The 14,024-nt window shown below is 42.5% G+C and overlaps 1 protein-coding gene across 1 annotated transcript in view; it reads right to left on the bottom strand.

The window, feature by feature from the left end:
- The window catches only part of LOC102451934 (septin-2), an 82,910-nt gene that overhangs the window by 27,721 nt on the left and 41,165 nt on the right, over positions 1–14,024 (bottom strand). The window contains exons 10-11 of the mRNA XM_075898295.1: positions 13,192–13,275; positions 11,921–11,978 (exon numbers count right to left, since the gene is read on the bottom strand). Of these exons, the coding sequence (XP_075754410.1) occupies positions 11,921–11,978; positions 13,192–13,275 (142 nt within the window). The remainder of the gene's footprint in view (positions 1–11,920; positions 11,979–13,191; positions 13,276–14,024) is intronic.

The raw sequence follows: 14,024 nt of genomic DNA, 5'->3' as shown, positions 1-14,024 counted from the left end.
CACTTCCTGGTTCGAATCAGCTGGCGATTGGAATAATGCATGGCGAGATTATGCTAATAAAGCGCGTGAGATTTAACAATTTCAGTAGGCTACATTTGCATCCCTATCTCAATATAGGGAGCAATGTAGACGTACTCTGAGAGATGTGACATGCCAAAACTCAGCACAGAATAGGATTTTTGCACTTTAAAGTCAACCAAAGATTTTAAGTAACTTAACCTCTTTTGTCTTAGGTTCTCTAAGAGAAGGATTTTTCTCACGCTTTCATAAAGCATTTTGAAATATAGAGATGTATTACAGAATTGCATTTGCTAGAGATACTCTCCCCTGGCATCTACTACTATTCTTCATCTGTAGGATAGCATCATCAGAATAAAAAGATTACAGATAAGTAGCAAATAGTTTTTCTTCTGGGCACACGTAATTTTTCTAATGATTGATTACATAAAGACAATGTTTATGTGAGTTTGTAATGGACGGGAGATTAAACTGCATCCTTTCAGGTGGCTTCCAGTCACTGGAGAGGGCAGTGTTTATGTGCACCATTGCCTGGAAGCTAACAATAGGGTTGCCAGATAGTTGAAACAAAAACACGGTACACCCCCCAACCCCCCAAAAAAACAGGAAAAAATTCTGTTGAAGGGGGAAAAAAGAGGGGGGGAGGACCAAAGTCCTTTTTGCTCAACAACTCCAAAAATTCTATCCTGCCCCCAAATCTAAAAATTAAAATAAAACAGCATTAAAACAGCATGTCCCCTTTAAGAGTGAGTGCAGGGATAGGAACCGGGGAGAAATTGAGCACTAAGACCCAGGGGAAAGCATTGCTTCCCCTAGGTCTTTTGGCCTGCAGCCATTTTGTGCCAGCAGCCTTGGGGAACCAGGTAAGCATGGGGGCTGGGGTTGGGGGACTGGGAAAGGTTCGGAGAGGGGCGGGCGCTGAGTGTTTGTAATGTTGCCAGGTGCCCAGCATTTTCGTCTCTTGGCCAGGGAAAAATTTAGAAAATACCAGACATTTTAGGTGTCCGGTACTCTCTGAATTTTTTTTACTGGACAGGAGCCGAAAATACTGGACTCTCTAGGTGAATACCGGACACCTGGCAACCCTAGCTGACAAGATCATTTTAATCCACGAATTTAGCAATGAGAGCACATGTGATTCAGAGATAATGAACAGATCTATAATATACACAAAGCGGTGCTCTGCCTCCTACACCGTTTAGCTTTATGAGTGAGAATATATGAAATGCTGTGGTTTTTAGTGGATTTACTTTCCGCTCCCCACAAGAAAAAATGAACAGCTAGTGTATACAAACACACACTCTTCCACCTGTTGCTTCAAGGTGAGCGCACTTAAGACACCACAGTTTAAACACACATCTAGTCTGTTCCTCCCTGTCTTGGCAGAGACTGGAAGCATCATAGAGGCATTCTGATTTCATTTGACTGTGGAGCAAACCTCTTGCTGACACAGAAGCAGCGCTGATATAAGCAGGAAGCACCCATTAACCCCAAGAAAAGAATGGTTGCTATAACACTAAACAGCAAAGAGGAGAGGCAAATAATGGCAAAAAGGGGATGGGGGGCAAGAAAACCTCTAGAAACACAATATCCAAAAAGCAGAAGTCAAAAGGTGAAATTTAACCCTACTAATATACTCCAACTTACTTTATTGGAGACAGAGCTACTCACATTAGGGCTGAATTTAACTGTCACAAAAACATGGAGAGGAATCAGGAATTTCACATGAGAGTTAAGAGAACACAGACATGGATACAACTGCATATTACATGCTTGATTATTCCCATTACTGCATGTTTTGACTAGAACACAAAACCAGCCAGAGCCCTGCATACTGCAGAAGCACAATTGAGTAATGCTTAGGCAATGGCCCCTCAGATAGAAGAAAAAAAAGGAGTAGCAAGAACTCAACAATGTTATCCTTCAAGACAGATAGTTCATTTTTCAAACAAATGAAATAATGAGCAGAAATAGCTGGGTTATGCTTAATAATACAATTCAGATGAGAAGGAGTCTGTAGGAATGTGACGGGGCAAGGCAGCCCCGCACTGAACCTACAGGGCCCAGCCAGGGTTACCTGGCTGCAGAGGCCCCTCCCCCACAGCCCTACCGAGCATGCCCGGGCTGCAGCAGGGCTATAAAAGCCTGGGCCAGGACTCAGTCAGGGGAGGCAGCCGAAGGAGAAGGACTGGAGAACGGAGCTCTCCCTCAGCGGTTGCCAGGGACTCCAGAAGGAAGGCGGAGGCGAATTGGTGCAACCCAGAGACTGCCTGCCGAGGGGATGCCGGCCTGGAGATTGCAGCCAGCTGGGCAAGTCCAGGGGAAGGAAGCCCGGGGGTCCAGGTAGGAAGTGGCCCAGGGCAGGAGCAGGAGCCGCCGCTCCCGGCCCGAGAACCTCGGCGCATTTCGGCTGGATGGCCCCGCCGAGAGAGTGACCCGGTACCTGGTCGCTCACAGGGCCCTGGGCTGGGACCCGGTGGAGTAGGGGGGGCCCGGGTCCCCCTACCTGGGGTGTGCCCCCGCTACAACGACAAACTGCGTTGTGGACTCGGCCTTGCTTAATGGGCCAGCTATAGCCTGTTTTGTGGACTCCGGCCAGGGGGCCTTAGCCCTGCTTAAAGGGCCAGCTGCAGACTGTTTCGGGGACTCAGGCCAGAGGGCCTTTGGCCTGGCTTAAAGGGCCAGGGAGAGACTGTATCACAAGGGGTCGGGGATCCAGGCGGGAGGAGCCCGCCACAAGGAAGAAAACATGAAGAAACAGAAAAAGCTGCAGACCTTCAGAGTAACTCCAAGATATTCCCACGATATTCGCTGCATTTGTTAAAAATACCTTCAATACCAAAGAGTGCAACTAATCCTGTTAAGCATGGCCAAGAAAAATATGCTCCAATCAAATGATTATATTGAAGAAAAAAAGGATTTCCATCAAGAGAAATGTTTTACTTTATGGGCCACTCTGGTATTATAAATACTTCATTTATAAAATAAGACAAGTGACTATGTTCACAGTCACTGCACTTCATAGGCAGTATCGTTTGTTATTTGGAACTATGACTGAATACTGCACACATGTGGTTAAACTGGTTTAAACAAATAATTTTTTAGAAGGCAATATACAATAAAACTCCAGTTGTCCAGCATCCAGTGGTCCAGCACTCCTGACAGTCTGGCACCACCTGGAACCCGGAAGTGCTCCAGGCAGTTGGGCAATTGGAGCTGCTCTGCCCCGGCAAGGCAAGAACAACAGGGAAAACCAAAGAAGAACTAATCCAATTGCGACTGTTAAGTATTATAGCTAGCTGGAAGGCCAGCATGACAAAATAAGTAATTTACAATACCACCTTTCACTTAAGAATTTCAAAAAAGTCTTTGGAAAAAAAAACAGTGCACCATCTGACAGGTGGGAAAGCTAAGGCAGAGAGAAGCAAAGTGAACAGGTGACTTAGCAGAATTAGGCTTAGAATCAATGCACTCATGCCTCAATGAACAGGGCCTGAAGTGTTATTTTAAAAAGAGCCTCAGATTAAGTTATCAAGAGAAGTATTTCATAATGTGACATAAGGTAAGTTGCTCTGAGTCAGTGGTGGGCAACCTGCAGCATAGGGGGCGAAATGCGGCTTATCAGTCTTCTGTGTGTGGCCCATGAAACATTTTATTTACTAAAGGACAACAACAACAAATGGTCTGGTAGCACTTTATAGACTAATGAAACATGTAGCTGGTATCATGAGCTTTCGTGGGTACAGCCCACTTCTTCAGATGACCGGAGTTGTTTTTTCCTATACAGACTAACTCGGCTACCCCCTGAAGCTTCGTTTTATTTAGCATCTATCTATTTACTTTATCTGCTTAGGTTCAAGTACCCATTCTTCAGATACTTAATGATGCCCTATCTCACAACCCCTTCCTTTTTTCTTTTTCTCCCCGCTCCTTCCTTTCTACTATTTATTTCGAGTTTTCATATCCCCTACTCATAACTCTGGTCATCTGAAGAAGAGGGCTGTGCTCACAAAAGCTCATGATACCATCTACATGTTTGTTAGTCTATAAAGTGCTATCATAGCATTTGTTGTTTTTTTCTGTAACCACTAACTCAGCTATCCCCTGAAGCTCATTTTATTTACTGTTAGCCATGTGCTCGGTTGCCAAATTCTGCTAGTTTCTGTCCATGTTGGGGGGGTTTTCTACCGGTTTTACTAAAGTTACATATAAAGAGCAATTGCATGTGAAGTGAGGTGTGCACTGATTGCACAAAACACTGACTGAGAGCCGTGTGCTTCCTCTGCATCCAATCAAAGCACAGCTGAGATTCAACTGGCACACCCTGCAAATTCTAGGTATGCAAGTGCAGTTAGCAAAATGACTATCGGAGGAGACTATGTTGGTCACAACAATCTTGTGGCCCACTTAGACCACTCATGCAGCCCACTCATTAGCATAGGTTGCCCCTGCCCCAAGTAGTGGCAACCACACTTTTACTGGAAAAGCTACTGAGGCTGTTAAAAGTAAAAAGTCACAACAAATAATTTTTACTGAAATATATTTACAATAAGAAAAATAAAACACCAGTACTTTCTTTTCTCCACTCCCTTGGTTCATAAAACCAGGTTATTTTACTTGGAATCTGACAGGAAAAAACAACTCAACTGTCTGCAGAAAGGCAAAAATAAATTTATACATCTCCAAAATAGTCTTGTAATTTGGCTGAAGAATCTATGTTTGAGATTAATGACTCCAACTGGCTGCAGAACATGTCTTCTAAATCATAATCCTTTATAATATATCAGCAGAAGTCATGCGTTGATAAAGATGACATTGGCACATCCCCAAACCTTCATTTTCTGTAGGGTTATGTAAATTTTGCAGAACTGCAATCAGAACTTCAAGAACAGTTACTCGTCGGAATGCAAAACAGAACAGGAAATGGCTGTTTTCTCAGCCAATGCTGAGGAATGCAAATCCATTTCCTCTGCACCACTTGCCCCCAAAGTCCTCCCTAACCTGAACCTCAGACTATTTTGGCAATGAGGAGATTTCTTACCAGCTTATCTACAGAAGACTTAGCAAAGCCTCTTGATTTTATATGGGACAGCAGACAATAGATGTCCAAATTACATATTTTTTTCAAATTTCAATCTAACCCTTCACAACCTTATCAGTAGTTATGTAGATCTTATTAATCCCACTGAGAACTTAAAAGTTTTTGGAGGAGAATCTCTAAAAGCCATCTTTTATATATATAAAAAAAAACAAACTGAAATTATATGACTGGAAGAGACCTCAAGAGGTCATCAAGTCCAGTCCTGTGCACTCACGGCAGAACCAAGTACCATAAACCATCCCTGACAACTGTCAATATACTAGGGATGTTAATTTTAGATTAACTGGCTAATCAATTTGCACTGACTATTCGATTAGTCGATAAGGGAGCCTCTGCCTTTGAAGTGTAACAACAACCAGGCAGCCACTGGGGAGCCAACATCAGTTTTCCCAGGGATGGAGCAGCCTCTGGTATTAGGAAGGCAAGATAAGGGATGTCCTGAGGGTAGGGAATTGGGATGGGTTTTGGAGTGGCCAATCATAGAATACTAGGACTGGAAGGGACCTCGAGAGGTCACCGAGTCCAGTCCCCTGCCCTCCCAGCAGGACCAAATACTGTCTAGACCACCCCTGGATAGACATTTATCTAACCTACTCTTAAATATCTCCACAGATGGAGATTCCACAACCACCTTGGGCAATTTATTCCAGTATTTGACTACCCTGATATTTAGGAATTTTTTCCTAATGTCCAACCTAAACCTCCCTTGCTGAAGTTTAAGCCCATTGCTTCTTGTTCTATCCTCAGAGGCCAAGATGAACAAATTTTCTCCCTCCTCCTTACAAAGCCCTTTTAGATACCTGAAAACTGCTACCATGTCCTCCCTCAATCTTCTCTTTTCTAAACTAAACAAACCTAATTCCTTCAGCCTTCCTACATAGGTCATGTTCTCTAGACCTTTAATCATTCTTGTTGCTCTTCTCTGGACCCTCTCCAATTTCTCCACATCCTTCTTGAAGCACGGTGCATTTCAACTGGACACAATACTCCAACTGAGGCCTAACTAGCACAGAGTAGAGCGGAAGAATGACTTCTTCTATCTTGCTCACAACACACCTGTTAATGCATCCCAGAATCATGTTTGCTTTTTTTGCAACAGCATCACACTGCTGACTCATTCAGCTTGTGGCCCACTATAGCCCTTAGATTCCTTTCTGCCCTCCTCCTTCCTAGACAGCCGCTTCCCATTCTATAGGTGAGAAACTGATTGTTCCTTCCTAAGTGGAGCACTTTGCATTTGTCTTTATTAAACTTCACCCTGTTTACCTCAGACCATTCTCCAATTTGTCCAGATCATTTTGAATTATGACCCTATCCTACAAAGCAGTTGCAACCCATCCCAGCTTGGTATCATCTGCAAACTTAATAAGCGTACTTTCTATGCCAATATCTAAATCATTGATGAAGATATTGAACAGAGCCAGTCCCAAAACAGACACCTGCAGAACTCCACTTGTTATACCTTTCCAGCAGGATTGTGTACCATTAATAACTACTCCCTGAGTATGGTTATCCAGCCAGTCATGCACCCACCTTATAGTAGCCCCATCTAAGTTGTATTTGCCTAGTTTATTGATAGGAATATCATATGAGACAGTATCAAACACCTAACTAAAGTCTAGGCATACCACATCCACCACTTCTCCCTTATCCACAAGACTCATTATCCTATCAAAGAAAGCTATCAGTTTGGTTTGACACGATTTGTTCTTTACAAATCCATGCTGGCTGTTCCCTATCATCTTGCCACCTTCCAAGTGTTTACAGATGATTTCCTTAATTACTTGCTCCATTATCTTCCCTGGCACAGAAGTTAAACTAACTGGTCCGTAATTTCTTGGGTTGTTCTTATTTCTCTTTTTATAAATGGGCACTATATTTGCCCTTTTCCAGTCTTCTGGAATCTCTCCTGTCTCTCTCCAAAGACGATAGCTAGAGGCTCAGATACCTCCTCTCTCAGCTCCTTGAGTATTTTAGGATGCATTTCATCAGGCCCTGGTGACTTGCAGGCATCTAACCTTTCTAGGCGATTTTTAACTTGTTATTTTTTTATTTTATCTTCTAAACCTACCCCCTTTCCACTAGCATTCACTATATTAGGCATTCCTTCAGACTTCTCGGTGAAGACCAAAACAAAAGTCATTAAGCATCGAGAATGCCGGGGGGTTATCAGGAAGGCGAAAGCGCAAATGGAATTGCGACTGGCTAAGAATGTGAAGGATAAAAAGAAAGGTTTCTACAGGCATGTTAACAAGAAGAAGGTGATCAGAGAGGGTGTGCGGCCCCTAATGGATGAAGGAGGTAACCTAGTGACAGATGATGTGGGGAAAACTGAAGTACTCAATGCTTTCTTTGCCTCTGTATTAACGGACAAGGTCAGCTCCTGGACGTCTGCGCTAAGTGACACAAGATGGGATGAAGATGGACAGCCCATGGTGGGTAAAGAACAAATTAGGAACTATTTAGAAAAGCTAAACGTACACAAATCCATGGGCCCAGATTTAATGCATCCGAGGGTACTGTGGGATTTGGCAAATGTCATTGTGGAGCCTTTGGCTATTATCTTTGAAAAGTCGTGGAGACCGGGAGAAATCCCGGATGATTGGAAAAAGGCAAATGTAGTGCCCATCTTCAAAAAAGGGAAGAGGGACGATCCAGGGAACTATAGGCCGGTCAGTCTTACCTCAGTTCCTGGAAAAATCATGGACGGGATCCTTAAGGAATCCATATTGAGGCACTTGGATGAGAGGAAAGTGATTAGGAATAGTCAGCATGGATTCACAAAGGGCAAGTCGTGCCTGACCAATCTGATTAGCTTCTATGATGAGGTAACTGGCTCGGTGGACATGGGAAAGTCAGTGGATGTTATATACCTTGACTTTAGCAAGGCTTTTGATACGGTCTCCCACAATATTCTTGCCAGCAAGTTAAGGGAATGTGGATTAGATAAATGGACAGTAAGATGGATAGAAAGATGGCTAGAAGGCCGAGCCCAGCGGGTAGTGATCAATGGCTCGATGCCAGGATGGCGGTCGGTTTCTAGCGGAGTGCCCCAAGGTTCGGTTCTAGGACCGGTTTTGTTTAACATCTTTATGAATGACCTGGATGAGGTGATAGATTGCACTCTCAGCAAGTTTGCAGATGACACTAAGCTGGAGGGAGAGGTAGATATGCTTAAAGGCAGAGATAGGGTCAAGAATGACTTAGACAAATTGGAGGATTGGGCCACAAGAAATCTGATGAGGTTCAACAAGGACAAGTGTAGAGTACTGCACTTGGGACGGAAGAATCCCAAGCATAGTTACAAGCTGGGGACCAACCAGTTAAGTAGTAGTTCTGCAGAAAAGACCTGGGGGTTACAGTGGATGAGAAGCTGGATATGAGTCAACAGTGTGCCCTTGTAGCCAAGAAGGCTAATGGCATATTAGGTTGCATTAAGAGGAGCATTGCCAGCAGATCCAGAGATGTCATTATTCCCCTTTATTCGGCTTTGGTGAGGCCACATCTGGAGTATTGTGTCCAGTTCGGGCCCCCCACGACAAAAAGGATGTGGACACATTGGAGAGGGTCCAGCGGAGGGCAACCAAAATGATTAGGGGGCTGGAGCATATGACTTATGAGGAGAGGCTGAGGGACTTGGGTCTGTTTAGTCTTCAGAAGCGAAGAGTGAGGGGGGATTTGATAGAAGCCTTCAACTTCCTGAAGGGAGGTTCCAAAGAGGATGGAGAGGGGCTGTTCACAGTAGTGACAGATGGCAGAACAAGGAGCAATGGTCTCAAGTTGTGGTGGGAGAGGTCCAGGTTGGATATTAGGAAAAAGTATTTCACTAGGAGGGTGGTGAAGCACTGGAATGGGTTACCTAGGGAAGTAGTGGAGTCTCCATCCCTAGAGATGTTTAAGTCTCGGCTTGACAAAGCCCTGGCTGGGTTGATTTAGTTGGAATTGCTCCTGCCTAGAGCAGAGGGCTGGACTTGATGACTTTCTGAGGTCTCTTTCAGTTCTATGGTTCTATGATTCCATGATCTCTGCCATTTCCAAGTTTCCTGTTACTCTTTCTCCCTCCTCACTGACCAGTGGGCCTACCCTGTCCTTGGTCTTACTCTTGCTTCTAATGTATTTATAAAAAAGCCTTCTTGTTTCCCTTTATTCCCATAGCTAGTTTGAGCTCATTTTGTGCCTTTGCCTTTCTAATCTTGCCCCTGCATTACTGTGTTGTTTGCCTATATTCATCCTTTGTAATTTGTCCTACTTTCCATTTTTTATACGACTCCTATTTTATTTTTAGATCATGCAAGATCTCGTGGATAAGAGAAAGCATTTGGATAAGCCATTTGCCTGGGGAGCACAGGGTGCTGGGTTTGAGTTCCGTCCCCTCCTCTGCCCACCCAGGCAGCCACTGGGGGGCCAACACCTGCTTCCCCCAAGAGGCTGTTGCTACACTTCAAAGGCAAAAGTGCTACGGGGAGCATGGGGCCAGCAGGGGACTCAAGCAGTCCCCCACTGGCCCTGAGCTTCACATGACGTTGCGAAGCGGCAGTGCCACATGGAGCTCAGGGAATCCCTAGCTGGCGACAAGCTGCACGCAGCGTTTCAAAGTGGCAGCCCCCTGGCTCCATGTAGCACTGCCACTTTGAAATTCCGCATGCAGCCCAGGCTAGCTGGGGACTCCCCAGGCAGCTGGGGGCTGCATGCAGTATTTCAAAGCAGCATCACCATGTGGAACCTTGAAGCCGCCCCTCCATTCCTGACTCTCCTTCCTGCCTCTTTCTGATAGAGGCAGCGGGGTAGGGAGGGAAGCAACTAGTTGACTAGTGTGTCGACTATCTGATAAACATTTGCTAATCAGATAGTCGACTAGTCATTCACATCTCTACTATGTAACCTGCTCTTAAAAATCTCCACTGATGGAGATTCCATAACCTCCCTAGGCAATTTATTCCAGTGTTTAACCACTCTGACACTACAGAAGTTTCTTCTAATGTCCAAGCCTCCCATTAAATTTATTTAATTTGTGTACTAACATTATCCTACTTTAACCCCACAAATAAATCTCTCGTTTCCCTTTCCTATTTAATAAATCTTTGTATAGTTTGTTATAGAGTTGGCCACAAGAGCTACCTTTGGTCTGAGATCTAATGTGCAATTGATCTGGGACAAAAGACTGGTCCTTTGGGACCAGGAGTAACCTAGAAGGAGCCAGAATATTGCTGTATTCCATGGTATAAGGAATCACAGTGGCAAGATCAACTGGAGTACCCACAGAGATTGAGAGACTCCACGTCTACAGACAAAAAGGAGGTGAAGAAATGTACTGGACCAACTTCTGCTGGTGTGAGAGACAAGCTTTCAAGCTTGAAGAGCTCTGTTAAAGCTCATTTCTGTTACAAACAGAAATTGGTTCAATAGAACATGTTACCTCACCCACCTCATCTTTCATATAACCTGGGACTGACATAGCTACAACAACATTGTATATATCCCGTGCTTAGATTATTATAGTGATTGAGGAGCTTACCTTAATAATTGGTAATAAAACCTAACTACAGAATTTATGGCCAATCTGGGGTTGTGCCAAGGTTCCTAACATTCTGCCCTGAGGGCAATACTCATGCTCTCAAGTCACTGCAGTCAGCATTACAGAAAATACAATGGATGCATTTATTTTAAACTAGAAGATTTACCTAGTATTACTTGGATCTTTAATTCAAATAAGTTGTGTTTTTATTCATTTACGTCTTTGTTCTGGAATGGAATTTAAGATGAGGGGGTCAGTATTCAGGCTGCCCAGGAAAGAGAGGACAACTCCAGCCCTGTCACTGCAGCAGCTTGAGGCCAGGTGAGACGTGCCCGTCCATGGCCACTGCAGCTGCAGTGGGTGCTGCAAGGAGAAAGGTGCATGTCCCCCAGCTGGGGGATAGATAGGTACACAAACAGTCTCTGAACTATAGAGTGGATAGCTGTCTACTTCATGGCTGGCCTGGTCCCCATCTCTGACCGCTTGCTGCCACTTTTGGTCATTCTACTGTGTAACTGTCCCTCCTGCCAGATCTCTCCCTTTCCTTTTAATGAGAATCAGTCAAATTCCAAGAACAACCAAACCCTGACCTTGCTTTAAGTTATAAGAAAAAGCTGCATTCCAAATTTGGTGGTTCTAGCCCTTACCCTTTAGGAGGAGTTCTTGAATAAATGGACTCACAGAGGGACGGACATACAGACGCACATTTCTAAAATATATAGTAAGATGTGTTTGTACAGACTACGTACCGTAGGATAACATGAAATATGCATCTCATTTAAAATAGCAGTCTTAACTGTAAACTTCCTATACTAAGGTGTTACTACAAGTAAATTAGTCTGAGTGTTTAACCAAAAAGCACACGTCATATTTTAAGAACATAAATACACTTCCACTGCAAATGCAAGATATGCGTCTGCAAGAAAATAATTGTGTACACAGCACAAACAATATTCAAGTAAACTTGCAAAATGCAATTAATTCATATGTATAATTTAGGTCTTCATTCTTCAAAACTGAACTCATAACCTCTTTTGCCATTAAGTGACCTGAAGTGCAGAAATCAGGAGATAAAACTATTCTGCAATCAGTCTAAATATTCAATGTCACTTCGTTTTACTACATACTGGAAGTCCTACACACATACTAATTTTTCCTACTGTAAGAAATAAAAAGATTCATTGTGAGATCTTTACTAACATATCATATAGAAATGAAAATGTGTCATGTAATTACAGGTTCTGTAACGAATCAGAAAAGAGAAATTTGTTACAATGCATCCTTACCTCAGCTTCTTTCTGCTGGAGGATCCTATCCTTGTCTACAACTTCTTCTTCAACAGGCCTATCGGACACAAACACACAATGTACAGTGCAGGCATGGATAAAAGTACAAGACAGACATGGAAGGTGAAAAAGTACACACAGCCTCGGAGAATAAATTCAAGGCTCATACTTCGGGCCATACAGAGAGACCAAGATTGGTAGCATGTTTTCTTACAAGGGACAAATGAGGAAGACTTGTTACTTAGTACAGTTTCTTAAAGCAACACATTATATTGTATTGTTCAGCTCCTTCAAATTTCATCTCCACTAGGCTTCTCATTCCCATCTTCTCTTTCTCCTACTATTTCATACAAATGTTTTCTGCACTCTCAAGACTTGTTCTTTCATTTATTGCAATCTTTGCCATCCCTCCATGGTGCCACTGCAGTAACAAAACATAGCTGTGGATATATATGTCTATTTTCTTTCTTTCTTTCTCTTTCTTTCTTTATTTCAGAAAATAAATATTTGGGGCACTTAATAGGCATTTCTAAGTAAAGCAGTAAGAGATGAAGGAAGATGCAACAGCGACAGATGTGTTCCTCATACTAGAAAGAAACAAGGCTTATGAAGGGCACAAAAATTTACAAAGAATAAAGATAATTAAATTAAATAGGGTTAGTTATAGAACGATAATGAAACACACTAACCTGAAATAAGGAAACATGGAAAGAAAATCTGTTCCAACTCAGCATGTCAGTCTAGCTGTGTATCCAATTATTACTGACCAAGTCAAATAGAAAGCTAAATAGAAAATATATTCCTAAAAACGCTTGACTAATGTGTCAATCCTCCACTTGAAACACTCTCAATCCTAATATTCACAGGCAGGGAATCAGTTTAACATCCCAGTTCCTTAAAGCTAATTTTTCTAGGAGCTATTAAAGGGTGGGAGAGGGGGAGAGGAACCTCACTATATTACAATCCAAGACCTCTCTAGGTATTTTAAGATTAAAAAATGAGGGCAGGAGGAAAGATAAAGGGTATGCAAATGGGACCAAACAAGCCAATAATTCATAGTGGTGGTATTTACCAAGCTAGTATTCTTTATTAAATGATCCCCATTAAAGTTATTTCCAGAAATTCTCTCATGGCGTATTTCAATGCTACATCTCAGAGACGAAACAGTGAGTAAAAGGGAGAGAATGACAGGGAAAAGAGAATCTCTCCCATGGCATAAGTGAAAAATGACACAATCAACTGAAGCAAAGCCCAAAGGCACGCCTACTCACTTGCCAGTGTGTTTTAATCTCTCTGATCGGAAGTTCTCATAGTGCAAATCTTGGGTCACTTCCTGCAGGTCCTGCATGTGTGTTCTGGAAGACAAAGGATTAATATTTTACATTCATTGCGAGAACATTAATCATCCATTTCAATGCATGGTTTCCAATACAACACTCACATTTATTTAGGACTAAATCCTACGTGGAAACAAAGACAGTGTCCTCCACCCACAGAGCTAACTGGAATATTAATACTTAGAGCATACATTTTTTTTAAATGGAGCTTAAATTTCTCTCTGCCTGAAAATTACCTTAAAAAACAAGTAAAATTCTGCTGTTCATCATTGTCCAATACTTCAGAGGAGTTGTTTGCAGCAATCTCCAATCTGTAGTAGTCCTTGCCTTTGTATTTCTAAAATATCTCTTGAATATTAAATGTAACTATGTCCTAAAATACATTTTATACCTTCAGGCTACAGGGAGCTCCATAGCCAGTATTTCAACTTTTCAGTATCCAAGAACTTTCAACTCTCTTAAGTACATATTTCAAAGCTGACCACCAGAGGGTGATCTTTGATTAGCAGAAGGGCTCTACTCATTATGCCAGAAATCAGCACTGAAACTGTATTTCCAGTAACAGAAAGTTAAAACAACAATCTTTTATTTAAAAAAAAAAAAAAAAAAAAAAAAAAAAAAAAAAACACCTTACATAACTAAATTATACCTACAAAGTACATTCATAAATTGGGGCTATTCTATGTAAGTGGCATTTTCTAGATTGTCAAGGCGTAAGAATTAGTCTTCCCTAACCTGTATCTTTCACATATTTAAAAAATACAAAC

The sequence above is a fragment of the Pelodiscus sinensis genome, chromosome 15 (assembly GCF_049634645.1).
Source record: "Pelodiscus sinensis isolate JC-2024 chromosome 15, ASM4963464v1, whole genome shotgun sequence".
Taxonomy (NCBI): Eukaryota; Metazoa; Chordata; order Testudines; family Trionychidae; genus Pelodiscus; species Pelodiscus sinensis.
This window is presented reverse-complemented; position numbering and strand designations above follow the sequence as displayed.